General features: G+C 37.9%; 2 protein-coding genes across 2 annotated transcripts; one reads left to right on the top strand and one right to left on the bottom strand.

Moving 5' to 3' along the window:
• Positions 1–302: 302 nt before the first annotated feature.
• LOC142855748 (taste receptor type 2 member 140-like) lies at positions 303–1,202 on the bottom strand. The gene has a single exon (XM_075982160.1). It carries the CDS (start codon positions 1,200–1,202, stop codon positions 303–305), a length of 900 nt encoding a protein of 299 aa, XP_075838275.1.
• A 9,170-nt stretch (positions 1,203–10,372) lies between these two features.
• Smim10l1 (small integral membrane protein 10 like 1) lies at positions 10,373–12,486 on the top strand. Its single transcript, XM_075982516.1, has one exon. The coding sequence runs from the start codon at positions 10,544–10,546 to the stop codon at positions 10,745–10,747; it is 204 nt and encodes a 67-aa protein (XP_075838631.1). The 5' UTR covers positions 10,373–10,543; the 3' UTR covers positions 10,748–12,486.
• Positions 12,487–15,049: the final 2,563 nt, after the last annotated feature.

The raw sequence follows: 15,049 nt of genomic DNA, 5'->3' as shown, positions 1-15,049 counted from the left end.
TCTAATTATAGATAGAAATATTAATTTTGCTAATATTTTGTGAATATATATTTATTAAGACCATGTTCATATCTATCCTTATAAAAACAATATAGATATTTCCATATTTTCTGCCAAGGCTTTCATGGTTAGGGCAGTACCTAATCTACACAAAATTTTGCAAAATTCACAATGCTACAAATGAAATACAGAAGTTTGAAATTTATACAAAAATAATTTATTAAGAACTAATGTTTCTTTAAAATACAAAAGATCATGTACATTTTAGAAAACTGACTGTTCCACAGCACTGAGCCTGCATCTCAGCCACCACACCATGGAAATAAATGCCTGCTAAGCTTAGTGTTTCCCAGGATCAAGACATATGAGTGGCCAGAAGGGAAAATTACTCCAATAGCCCAGAAAAGGAGAGAAACTGAGCTTTTTTGCTTATACTTAATGTTACAAAACTGCAAAAGTAGTGAGAGAAAATAAAAGGAATATAGTAACAGGAAGCTGACCACCATTTGCAGAGCCTTTATGTGGGCCACTGTGCTGACATCTGTGAACCCTTGGGAATTGTACTGCATGTTCCTTAGATGTTGCCACAGGGAGAAGATGAGCAGGAGAAACACGGTCAGGGTCACGGTGAAGGGAATGAGTGTGAACATAGTGTTGGTGAGTATAATGTGCCTCGGAACTTGAGAATAATTACTTGATATGGCACTGAAGGAAGTATTTGCTTCTATTCTGTAAATGAAGACATGAATACGTGTGTTTGCAACTAAAATGTTTAAAAACAAGAATAGCAGAGATGCCAGAAGTGTCCCTGAAACCATTTTTTTTATTCTCCACTTTAGATGAAGAAAAATAGAGTTTGAAAAATTGGCTATCTTGAGAAAATAGAAGATGCTGAGACATGTAGCAAGCCAGATACTGAAATGATTGGTTACTGTCCAAAAAGTACTCGTGTGTCTCAAAATTCTTGAAGTCATTATTATGGCTCGATATCGTTCATATAGAAATAAATTTGCAGTAAGTGAAAAGAGATAAGCAATTCTGGAAATTGCTAGAGTAGTCAAGATCTGATCTATGAAAGATATCTTTCTCCCCTTTACCCAGGCCATAATGTTCACTAGCACTGTGAATGCATTGCCTAAAGTTCCCATTACAAATTCCACACTTAGAGTAGTTAATAATATGTAATGTGGTACGCCATTCATTGTTTCCAAAATGATGTTCCAAATTCCACTATAGTGTTAATATTTGTAAATATAGACTTCTGATGCATGTCTTGATGACTCTTGACAATTCATAACATACTAATTTACTGAACTCATATGTACAATATCAATTAAACATCAAGATGTACTAAAGAAGTGGTTTATCATTTTCTTCACAAAAATCTTACACTTTGCAAGAAAACCCAGCTGAGCTTCATCCAGATGCTTCATACATAACACACAATGGATTGGAGTCCTCCATAGTTGATGCTGAAAAAAGCAGAATTCTCATGTGCTGTCATCAAAACAAATAAGTTTATTTGCATTGCTTTAACTGTTTGCATATTAAGTTGTAACCATTAAATTTCTGACAAGGAAAAAATATAAAATTCTGACTTACTAAAAGGCAAATTATCTTAACTTCTATGTAACATAAGAATGCCATTAAATATTTCAAAATGAAGCCAGTTAAGTACCTATACATATTTTCCAAAGTTCTTCCAACAAGCAAACAATTACCTAATAATCTTACATAGTTTTAGTTATTCTTTAAATACCTGGGACTGAGAGGATTAATAATTTTACTTTTTATAAGATCATATATGCATGCATACACATGCATAAACTAATATACAATAGTTCACAAATATGCAGTTTTTATATCATAATGCCTTTCATTTCTCACTTAAATAACTCAGGTTTATCATTTTCTTAAAATTCATTGTGCATTTTACTTACAATTAGTGTTATGGTAGTTGTTAGATGATATAAAATTGCTTTCATTTTTAATCGATGCTATAGTAATGTAAATATTCTAAAGACTTGTGACTGTCTTATTTACACATGTAAAGAAATATGGATAATTCCTATTCTGTTGCAAGCAGACAATAAATTTACATGAATTCATTTGCAGAACAAGAATCCTTTTCATTATCCATGTCTCCTACCTTTGTTAATGCATCTGATTCATTCACCACTATGAGCACTAGGTACTACTCATTTCTCTCCAGTTTGCACTGACATTTGCTCCTGTAATGTCACTGTAGGCATCAAGGCATATAAAAAAACAATACATACCCCAGTCAAGTCAGGGAATGGAACTATGAGTCAGAATATTCTTCAAGACCTAATACATAGTCAAAGAATCAATAACACAAAAGAGAAGCATCAAAATAAGACAGCAGAAAAACATATAACATAAAACATTAGTAACATAAAAACATAAAACTTGGCCTAATGGAGCACACTGGTATATGTGGCTCAGCACTGAAGGAAACTGGGCTAGTTGGTGAGACCCTGTGTAAACATAACACTAACAAAAATGTTCAGATTGAAGGAAAAGCAAAGGTTATTGTATGTGAAAGATGGATTATAACTGGAAATTGGAGCTATAGTGAACAAAGAAAGTGACAAAATTTCTAGAACAGAAACATTATCATACCTGAACACAGAAAGGTCCTAATGGGACTGCTCTTTCCATAGCAAAAAGACAGAAGACAAAGAGAAATGCAAAACACGTTGAGGTGGGGCAGTGTGGACAAAGTGTTAGTTCAAGAGGTTCAAGGCCTTCAGGAAAAGTGACAAAGCTTGTATCCACGCTTGTATCCTTGAGAGGCAGTAAAGTCAGCCCAGAAGCTTCCCTGAGCCCCTCTTCTCCACGTTCCACTCTGAACAGGAAACATTTGAGGTTCTACTGGAGTAGCTGGAGCTGCTGGACTCTGTAGGCCAAGTTGCTTTGTTCAGATTCAGAATTGCTACTGTATTAATAGAGGCAAGATTGCTGTAAAAGTCTCTGACACAGTGGTAGGAAAAGAGCCCAAATTTCTACTGAATTGATGCAAGGCACTCCTCAAGAGAGGAGTAACTCATATTCAAGAGACAAAGCAGCAAAACAGAGCTACAGAACAAGCACAGTCTCTATCCCCAGCACCAGTCACTTAGCAACGGTGTAGTCATGTGTTTATAAATTCACTGTTATAAAAGTGTTACAGTCCATGAATATTTTGATCGTGAATCTGTTTGAGACCTCAGATATCTTGTTTTCTATTTTCTTGCTGAATATTTTGTGTCAACAAGGAAATCCTTGCGTTTTGAACTATAATGGAACAATATGACCATTAGGTCTAATTTAGAAAATGGCCATCAGGAATTGGATGGTGTCAGGGAAAATATCCAGTGTAGTCTAGATTTTGTTGCTTCACTTCTATAATCATACAATATGCACACTTAAAAAGCTTTTAGAAATGTTAGGGGGAAAACATACAAAAGTAACAATTGAGAAGGGATGCTGATAGGCCTTCGTGTAGTTCAGTGGAAGAATACTTTTCAGTCATGTATAAGATCCTGGGTTTAATCAACAACCATAAAAATAAAAAATAAGGAAATTATTCTTCTTACTAACTAAATTTTATAATGTTAACTGGCATTTTGCAAACAAAATAAGTATTAGGAAATGTAATGATAGTAACATTATCCACAGTTGAAAAGTATATGAGATTTTATTAAAATCTTTTATATGGTTTTCAAAAACTACCATATTTTCACAAATGCCATCTACTTTGGTGTTCCAGCAAGCTGCAGTTAATACTTCTGTTTTAATAATCTATTAACATTTCACTGAAAATTGTATAATATCTAGGCTCTGTTCTGAAAAATGCTTGTTTGTATAAGTTTTCAACCTCAAAGTGAACCAAATGAAAACAGAAACAAAAAATTCATGCTACATAGAGATTTCATAATTTGCTTATTTTCTGTCATCTTGACAGCCTTCACATAATTCACCCATTCCTTCACCCATTTATTAATTCTATAAAATATTTTGACAACTATTTTGTTTTCACTTTTAGATGCTAAGAATAAACAGAACTGGCATGATTTCCCCTCCCAGGATGCTTTTCATGTATTTGAGGAGATTGATGTTGAACATGATTAATTCTGTGACGGAAGTGATCGGCTTTACTTTTACATAATGATGAAAAGATTTCATAACACCTCGATTTTAAAGAGATAGGAGCTCGCCTTTTGCAGGCCCTTCATGTGGGCTGTGACACTGGGATCTTATCATCCATTGTGTGGAGCAACATCTTTGTGGTCTTCTTTCACAGAAAGAAGATTAACCCCAGAGCACAAAGCAGGGATGTAGTGCAGAGGGTGCAGTGTCCACAGTGAGGACAGTCCCATGTGAGTGTGAAGTATCTACATGAGAACAGTCCCATGTGAAAAGCTGTTGTGTCCTTCATCTTTGTCTTTCCAGTCATGTTGCTTTCATACTTTCTCACCAGAGCTGTCTTTCTTATATTCACACCCATAAAAATAAATAAATAAATAACAAGCAACACATTTGTGAGAGTGTATGTATATGATATTTGCATGCTCGTATGTGATAGTATACATGCCCCACAAAGCAAAGATCACAGAGAATGTCAGGTGTCTTCATTTATCACTATGTCCCATTTCCTTGAGCTATGATATCTCACTGTGCCTGGAGCAGAGCTGGTGGCCAGCAAGCCCCAGTGATCATCCACTCTCCACTTCCCACCCACCCAGCACTGGTGTTACAGATACACATCATCATGCCCTGTTTCTTATGAGTTCTGTGGATTTGAACTTAGATCCCCATGGTAGTGAAGATTCTCTTACCAGATAAGTCATCTTCCCTGCCTCCCCTTCAATAAATCTACTTTATAGTTCCCTTGAATTATGGATGTAGTTAGTTATTCTTTACAATGGTGAAATAGGAGCGGCGGGGCTGCGTCCCCGGCACCTGGCCGCCTGCACGGCTAGCTTTACCCAAAATAATTACACGGAAACTGTACTCTTTTAAACATCGCTTGGCCCATTATATTTAGCCTTTTCTTGGCTAACTCTCGCACCTGGACTAGCCCATTTCTGATAATCTGTGTAGCCCACGAGCTGGCTTACCAGGAATGATCTTAACCTGCGTCTGTCTGGAGTGGGAGAATCATGGCGACTCCTGACTCAACTTCTTTCTCCCAGCCTTCTGTTCTGTTTACTCCGCCTACCTAATTTTTTAACCTATGAGGGCCAAGCAGTTTTTTTATTGCTTAACCAATGAAATCAACAGATAGAAAGATGACCCTCCTTCATCATTTCCCCTTTTTCTGTTTAAACAAAAAAGAAAGGCTTTAACTTTAACATAGTAAAATTACATATAGCAAAACAGTTATTAAGCAAAAATCACAGTTACAATATTTATATCTACTTTATCTTCTATCATAACTAAGGAAAACTATAATTATCTATTCATTCTTCAACTCCATCAAAGACTCCAGAAGGATATAATACTGCCTAAGTAAACAAGAAATAAGAAAACTCTAGAAATGACAGAGACATCTCGCTGCCTGGACAGTCACCCAAAGTTCTTTTGTACTGTTGGGGCGTCCATCTTTAGCCTTCAGGCCCATAGTATCCAGCAGACATTTTCATCAAGCAGGAAACTCCAAAGACAATTCAGTCACTTTCTGCTGTATCCTGCAGAATGTCTCGCATACTCTTTCATGAGTCAGGAACTCTGAAAGATCATCTCAACTTTAGGCAAGTTTAGTAGTCCTCTCTCTGTGGGTTCTCTGTGTCCAGTTTATGCAATAGTCCAGGCAAGAACAGTTTCTTGCCCAAATGGCTATCAAACTCCATAAGGATCCTCTTCGATGCCCATCTTCTTCTTGAAGTAGATTGGTGCTGCCAGGAGCAGAGTATCTCATTGTCATGAAAAGTCCTAAGTTATTAAAACATTAAATGCCATATTCTGCAGTCTTTGAAATATATGAAGAATGTCTATCTAACTGAAATGTATCTCTATACATCTAGAAAATCTAACTAACATGACTACAAGGTTGACTATTATTTATGATTATCCATCAACAACCTATATTTCTTAATTATACATTACATTTTTTAATGAACTACACAATCACAATACCTTAATCAAGATCAGAAATACATATACATATAACAAAATTGACCTTAAAATCCATACCAATGCAAATTATTCATACCTATATCATTTCCCCCTTTAAATGTAAAAGAACGTTTATAAACAATATTTTGGGAACATGGGCGCAGTTTTTTCTCTCCAAACTGCTTCCTGCTGAATGGGGGTGCTGTTAATCAGATCACGTAGGGTGCAACCTGTGTGCCAGGTTTATCTCAGTTGGCAGTTGAGTGAAGTAATTTTTTGAGGGTGTTCACATCAACCTTTCAGGAGAGCGTGGTCTATCATACCAAACTGGGATAGAAGAAATCCATAGAGTCTCATCCTCTGTGAAAACAAAAGAAGACCCTCTCCAAAGCATCATATCCTTAGACCCAAATTTTGAAATCGTAATACCCTTATATCCATTCTGGTTTAGCTTGGCAGCCCATGTAATGAAATGTCTCTCTGTACTTAGCTCCTTCAGTCAAAAATTTTAAAGAAAACATAATGTACATAATCCAGACTCTGTGAATTTTCCATTTTTACGTGGCTTATTTTTCTTTATTTTTTTAATCTCTTAACTATCTGTACTCTGTCTCTTTAAAGACTTTACTTTTTTTTTAAACCATTAACTTTATTCTCTATATTCTTTTTCTTCTCTCTCTCAAGCCTACGTACATTCATCCAACAGTGTGGTCTTTTATGTCTGAATCTGTTTTATTGTGAATCTGTAACATTTTTTTACTATCCAGGAGCATTTCTTAAATGTTAAGCAGTTCTTAAAAACTTCAGTTGCGCCACATAGGGGTAATATGGTACCGCCTGTTTCCTGCTGAGTCTAAACCTTAACTGCGCTATTATTATGGTAATTATGGCAGTTCCTGCCTGAGGTCAGCACAGTTCAGCACGGAGCAGCTGCTCCTGCCTCAGATCCATTGGTGCCCCTGAGCTGAGCACAGTTCCAGGCACACAGCAAGTCCACATTGGAGCCACACTCAGCAGTTTAATTTTCAGACTGAGCGTGCAGCACAGACTCTTTTTATCCAAGTTACAACCAAATCTGATACGCAGAGCACTGCACAGTCTGAAAACATGTCTATTCCGCCATGCTCTTCTGCCTGCCTAAGCCTGATTCTGCCCTCTGCCCAGGTGCAGGTGGGGAGCGCTGAGAGCACTCTCCTTCCGATCCCAAGCGGGAACACAAACATCCAGTCCCATAAAATCCATTGAAATGCTTTAAAGCCAGAGTTTGCGGTGGTGGCACAGTCCCAAGAAGCCGCATTTTAAAATGACGCAGCTTTTTTTTTTTTGCTGCTGCTGTTGCCGAATCAGGAAATCTCTCTACAGCATGTCACCAACAAACAGAAAAATCTGTATTAAATTCTTTCTCCCTTATTTTTAAGCCTTCTCAGGTTTTTAAGTGGATTTAGTCCATCACGTAGGGTGCCACCAGATAAGTCATCTTCCCTGCCTCCCCTTCAATAAATCTACTTTATAGTTCCCTTGAATTATGAATGTAGTTAGTTATTCTTTACAATTCTATGACCAATGTCAAGCAAACAGCACCACAGTGTGTTAGTAGATCTACTCAATCCTATCTTTCTGCAAACAGTAAATTCCCATAACTGCTCAAATTAACTCTTGTTCACATACTCTTTGTCCCTCATATAGATGGGAATTCATGGTTAACTTTGGATTGAAACTGCATTCTTGTTTGCTAGCATGCAAATGAGGACATATTCTGTTTCAACATTTGTAAGCACTTTTATTTAATATCTCCATTATTTGTGTTAAACAACTTTCGTTTTCTGTTAATAAAATGTCAGATTTAATAAGTAGATTATTCAGAGTATTTTCTTGGGAACCCAGGAAACTAATACTCCTTTAAGAGCTAGTAACTATGTGTAATGTTGTTTAAAACTGTGCACTTGTGTACTTATACAGAGGCACACACACATGCCTCATAGGAGAATTATTGTTTATCTTCTCAAATGTGTTTCTCTTATAGATAATTAAAAGTCAAAGCACCTTTCATGCCCTTCAGACTTTTCAGTTTTTTATCAACTTTTGTCAAAGAAATTCCTCAGATTTAGAGCTTTGGTGAAGCTACTGGTTTCGGTCCAATCAGTTTTAAAATAATTAATTTTTTAAAATAAGCTGCAATTCACAGGATCAAGGTTTAAATTTTTCCTGTGATTTCAACACTGTACAAACACAGTAAATTTGCTTATATAAATGGATCAAAAATTAGAATAATGGGTCTAATGATCGACTCACTTATGCAGTCCACAAACACTTTCAAGGAAAGCACCAATTATATTAAATTGTAAACAAAAATTTCTTCAATAAATGAGACTAAAAATCTTGATTACAATATGAAAAAAATGAACTTCTACTCAAATTCCACACAAAACAAAATGTTGAGTTGGTAACAAACCTTATTACAAACGAGTAATAATTCTAGGCGAATGAGAAAATATTCTTATAATCTTTATAGCATAATAGGCAAAGCTTTGTAAGCCAGACTTGTGGCAATCCTCCTACACCAGTCTCCCAAGTGTTGTGTACCACTTTGCCTAGCTTCTCTAACAGTTCTTTTCACTTTAGCATCTCCATCAGCATATCCACATGTGCTTCCTTCCTTTGCATTTCTCTCCTGTTCTCCCAGAACTTTTATCATGAAGTCATGTTGGATTTTTTCAACGATCTTTTCTACATCGATTGGATTTTATGCTTGTCTTTATGTCCACTGATATGATTTATTACACTATTGACTTATGTATGTTGATCTATCTCTGCATCTCCAGGATAAACCCAACTTGGTTGTGGTAGATGATCTTTTTTCTATATCAAACCTTGTCATAAGGATTATAGCATTTTTGTTCATCACGGATATTAGTCTGCCATTTTCTTTTTTTGATATAGTCTTATCTTGGTTTTGTATTAGGAATTTGTTGAAAACATTTGGAAGGATTACTGTGTTTCTTTTTTCTTTTTCTTTCTTCCTTTCTTTTCTTTCCTTTCTTCTTTCTTCCTTTCTTCTTCTTAACCATCTAAGAATATTGGTTATAAGGCATAGTGAGAATAGCAATGGTTACAAGGAGAGTGAGGTGCTGGAGGGAAGGAAGAGCCAGGAGATGGGCATGTGGGTTTTGAAATGTATAAGTACTGTGAGTAGGGACTGAGGGATCAGACTAAGGACCTTGATATGCTGATGGGGGCCAGAAATATGTGTTAACAAGAGAGCTATATGTCCTATTGACAAGTGGTAAGGGAAATGACCCCCTTTGGCAGATAGGAACCCACTTCACAAGTTCCTGGAAAAATGCTGGCTTTTATCTAACCACCAAAAAGCCTCCTACAGTTTAGGTTGAGTTCATTTTGCCATATTTGAACTTCCTTTTGAAGTTTGGGGGATTAGAGTGCCCTTTCGACCTGACACTATTTGGAGCACAGGGAGGCTTTGAATATGTAACACATACATGCAGGTCAGGGTTAGATATGGAGCATTTTAACATTGATATGTAAAACTACACTGTATTGTGAAAGTCATGATCAGCAACTAACGAACAAGCATTATACATACATGTAGCTAAACGAAAGGATTGCTCAAAAACACAATAAAAGTGCACCACATAAAGCATTGTGACTAATGAAGTCATATTTCTATAAGGGTACCAAGGATATGAAAATAGATAATAGTAGTGTTCTCATCATTAGAGCCTACTTTAGGTTTTTCACCGTTACATTTCCATGCAAAAAGCTGGATTTTATACCTAATCTACACTTTTATGGGTTTATATTAAGTGGAAACACATGATAGATAGATAATAGACAGACAGACAGACAAATAGATATACACACAGTGAAAAAAGGGGCGTATATATTTTTGCTTGTTACTAGCAATCGTCCTAATACACAGTTAAATTCATAACCTAATATGGTGACTTTTCACAGTTACAGCATGCTACAAATGCAGACTGCCTGTATCAGCTTGTGTACCGTAACCATCTTGTCTTAGTATCAGAGTGAATGCTACAGGATCACGGAGCAGACGAATTCATTTTAATCCACCTTTGATCCTTCCAAAAAAAAAAAAATGTGTACTGTTGGCTGAATTGCGTCAGCTCACCAAGCTCTTTTCCTTTAAAACGACAGCGATCTCTGCGCAGCTGTCCCTACAAGTTACATAACCGCCTGCAGCGGACCTTCCACGGGAAGCTGACAGGAAGGGGCGGAGCCCACGCCGCCCCGCGCCACTAGGGAGGGAGCGGCCGGAGGGCGCGGAGGGCGCGGAAGCCGCTGCCAGGGTAGCGGGGAACGGGTGGCCACGTCGTCCGGGCCACGGCCCGACCCTGCTCGGGACCGCGCGGAGCTGCGGAGACCCTCGGCCGAGCGGGACAGCACCATGGCCCCCGCCGACGTCCCGTCCGCCCTGGCGCTCACGGCCCTGGGCCCCGCGGCCGCCACCCCGTACTGTGCCTTCTGCAAGGGGCTCTCCCGGACCCTGCTCGCCTTCTTCGAGCTGGCCTGGCAGCTGCGCACGAACTTCCCGTACTTCTACATCGCCGGCTCGGTGATCCTCAACATCCGCCTGCAGGTACACATTTAGAGCCGCGCCTGCCTGGCCGGCCTCCGGGGACCCGCAAGATGGCCTCCGCCCAGGCCGCCCCGCCCGCCGCGCCGCCCGGACGCGCGTGAAGAACGGGCAGACTCGCGAGAGCGCGCTCGCGCGCGACCTGCTCCCTGCCTCCCCTGCCCGGGGTTTGGAGGTGGTTTTTGAAAGGTCGCCCGGTCTGTTAAGAGCAAAGACGTTCCTGAAGCAGAGAAACTAAGGCCCAAGGACGTACCTAAGGAATACGCTTCAGGAAATCCCGGGCGAATCTTGGGATTCACAGATTGCATTGTGAGAAAGGGGGGGAAAAAAGGTTTTCAAGAACACAGATTTACTTCCAACTTACATTCTGAGAATATTGGACTGTCATTGAATCAGAGGCCTGATATACCATGAATGTGACCTGAAAAGTATATGTCGCTTCCTCACACAAGAGGATACATTGAAACTGGATCAGAGCCAGACTACAGGAAAGCTTGTCCCCGTCGCCAAATGTGACAGCGGGATTTTGAACAAATGGTGGGAGTGTGAGAAGATGTCCCTGTCAAAGAGACATTAGAGCCAAAAAAAAAAGTCCAGTCGAAGCAAAAAGAAAGGAACTGATTATTCTCTGCTAGTAATGCAAACTGATAATAATGCAAATGGACCAAATATGGCTTTCTTCTTTAAAGGGAATACTTGATTTCGGTTACAGAGTAAAATACAGAAGTTACAAACCTTGCGAAAATACAGTTGACACGTGGAAGGACAAGAATGTAAATGGAATGGTGCTGTCCTTGTGGAGTGGGAGGGTAATATATATGATCTGTTGTGAATGATTAGGACGTTTTGTGCATTATGGACAGCCAGGAAGTTTCTAACTGCTAAAATGGAGAGGGTAACCAGATGAAATAAACAGGAAATGCCCAAGGATGGAGTGTACTGAACGTCCAAAAAAGAGCAAATGCTTGGTGTATGTGTGAATATATGCTAGAGATTTTTCCAAGTTTGGGGTGAGCTAGTACTTATATTTTATTTTGAAACTAAAACTGAAGTCATTATAAACCCCATGAGAAATAAAATAGTCAAAAGTTATACTGTCATACCTCATGTGACTAATACTGTACCTGTAATATAAGTACTTGGTTGACAAGAAATGATAATGTAACATTGGGTAGCTTGAAGAGGGAAAGGGTGTGTATGTATTGATGGGAAGTCCATCAGGAGCTGTTACAGAGGACTGGAGATTTGGTTCAGTTGTAGAGTGTTGCCTAGCATGCCCAAAGCTCTAAGTTTGGTCCCCAACTCTACAAAAAAAAAAGATGTGATATATAAAAGGAAGCATAAACTATGATTAGAAAAATCAATGCAGAAACATCTAAGAGTTAAAATCATTTCTGAAGAAAAGAAATGCAAATAGAGGAAAAGCAACGGTTTGTTCTTTTTTGTTACTAATCTAACACTGTTATGTGATTCATATTTAATCATGAATATGATTTTCTTAAAGTCTAATTTAAAATAGTTCCCCAGGTAATTTTGTCTGCTACAGTTTAAATGATGCACAAAGATTGTGGGATTGAAACTCTAAATCATACAGAACACTGTTCCTGCTTGATAATATATATTAATATAGAAACATTCTACCTACTCTAGCTTGGAAATAATTTTCATTTCTACTTGTGATTTTCCTTACATATAAATGTAATTGTATTTGTTCTAAACTCATGTAAGATGAATATATGCTGCTACAGACTTGACATGGAAGTGAAACTGTCACAGTTATTTCCTCCCTAGGAGCACATGTTAAGATAGCGCATGCTGTTGTGAAAACCCTCTGCCGTCTTTGTGAGCAAATTGCTAGTTTCTAGGCTCTTCTAGGAAAATCTCATGATGCTCAAAGATAACTGAAAGGATCAAGTGAGAGCCAGACATAGTAGTACACAGCTGTTATCCCAGTACTCAGGTTGAGTTGGAGCATCATGTGTTCAAAAACAATCTGGGCCACGTGTTGAAAAGTCTGTACCACAGAAACAAAAGCTAAAGGGTCCAGTGATTAAGAACAATATTTCAGAAGGAAATCCAGTGCCTCCTCATTAGTTTAATTCTAGAAAAGCTTAAGAACCCAAAGGTTTTATTTTTCTTTTGTTGTAGTAGTTTGTTTGTGCTTTTTCTTCCTTCTTTTTTGCCTTTTTTTGTTTCGTTTTGTTTTGACAGGGTTGCTTGGGAATTTGCTGTATAGCCAAGACTGATACCTCTGACATGTGCCAATAAGCATTTAATCTTGCCAGATGAGTCCCAAGGCTGTTTGACTAAGGTTCCTTTGCTAAAATTTTAGTCTAAATGGGTGCTTTGAAGGGAAAAATCATCAGTTTTTAATTGATAAATATTCCAGATGTTTTAAAATATCAGAAAAATCTGACTGTAATAGGACAGAAACAGTGACCACAGAGAGAAAGATCTGGAAACATAGTTCAGTCAGTACAGTACATTCTGTAAAAGCTTGAAGATATAAGTTTGATCCCCCCAGAGCATTCATAAGTAAGCCAGGCTTGATAGTATGCTTGCAGCCACAGTGCTAAGGATCCCTGGGGCTCTCTAACCAGCCACCCTACCGGGAAAGTTCTAGGATGTTGAAAGTCGCTGTCTTTAACAATGCCTGAAGAATTATACTGTGTTTAACCACTAGCTGCCTCCTGCACATCTCCCTACTTAATATCCTCCTTTTATCCTTTTTTCTTTAAATCTAGAGTCCAATTCATGTTACCCATATATACATGGGTGTTGGGTCATCCATATACCTTAAGAAAAGTGACGGAGCTGGAGAGATGGCTCAGAGATTAAGAGCATTGCCTGCTCTCCCAAAGGTCCTGCCAGCAACCACATGGTGGCTCACAACCATCTATAATGAGGTCTGGTGCCCTCTTCTGGCCTTCAGGCGTACACGCAGACAGAATATTGTATACATAATAAATAAATTTTTAAAAAAACAAAGTAACAATAGCTATCTGCCTATAGCCCCTCAGCTGGGAACTGGGCCACAGGATCCCCACTTATTCCATGATGGAGTCTTTGAACTAGCTTAATTCAAAGCTAGTCTAATGTGATTATCGCAGCTCATGTGTGTAATAGCCATATCATATCTAAAAGTTTGAAATTCATAGCACTCTTCCTCGTCCTCCCTTTTACTTTTTTCCTTCTCTTCTATAATGGCTTTTTAAACATATCTGTCCAGTTGAGGTGGAGAACAACAGTAATATTCTTTTTATTAATTTATACCTTATAAAGGCTAATCATTATAAATAGATATTATTTTATGATTCTAATATAATCAGGTTCTATCTTGACTGCATTATATAATTAATTTGAGAGATTTGGAAAAAGTATTAGGCATGGTGTTACATGTCTGTAATTCTAGTACTCCAGGGGCTGAGTCAGAAGGATTTTGAGTTTGAGCCCACCTGAAATTATACAGTGAATATTGTGCTATCCTGAGCCACATAATGAGAAGCCAACTCATTATGCATTTCCTGGGAGCTTCCCCAAAACGTGTGCCTTAAAGCACCTGTCAGACCCACATACGAAGGAATTCCTTCTAGTCCCAAGATTTGGAAAAGGGCTAGATAATCCTAGATATTATGGTATGGAAACCAAGAAACCTAGAAGTTACTGATGCTTTAGAAATACTCTGAAGATAATAGAAAGGCCACCAGAAAAAGAATCATATGTAAACATGATTTGAAAAATGACCAAAACATGAGAGTTAAGTTTAAAAAAACAAATAAGAAAACAAGTCCAGTGATACTCACTGAAAAACATTTATGTTCATAGTTACATTAAAGAGGAAGCTCTTTATGAAGAAAACATTGAGAATTATATAATCATGCCTATCATATACTATAAGCAAATAAAAATCCAAGTGAATATTTGCATTTTTAAAAACTATATAACTATAGATATTATTTATAATCCTATGTTGAATTTTTATAACTTTCTTTAAAATATCAAATGGTTGAGCTATAGATGATGGAGAAATTGTTACTGTATATATAATGTGTATCATAAAATGTACATGTAACTTGGCTGAATTAATCTTTATGCTATAGTTGCAATCAAAATAATCTAATGATAGCTATAGTTAAAATCAGAAAATTTGGATGGAGAGATGGCTCAGCTGTTAAGAGTATTTGCTCCTCTCACAGAACTCAGGTTCTGATCTCAGTAGCACATAGTGGTTCACAACTATCTGTAACCTCAGTTCCTGGGTATCCGATGCCCTCTTCTAGTCTCCATGGACACTAGGAATATACATGCTGCTCATAC

The sequence above is a fragment of the Microtus pennsylvanicus genome, chromosome 8 (assembly GCF_037038515.1).
Source record: "Microtus pennsylvanicus isolate mMicPen1 chromosome 8, mMicPen1.hap1, whole genome shotgun sequence".
NCBI lineage: Eukaryota > Metazoa > Chordata > Mammalia > Rodentia > Cricetidae > Microtus > Microtus pennsylvanicus.
Note: the sequence above shows the minus strand (reverse complement) of the source record. Positions and strands in the feature narration are given on the sequence as shown.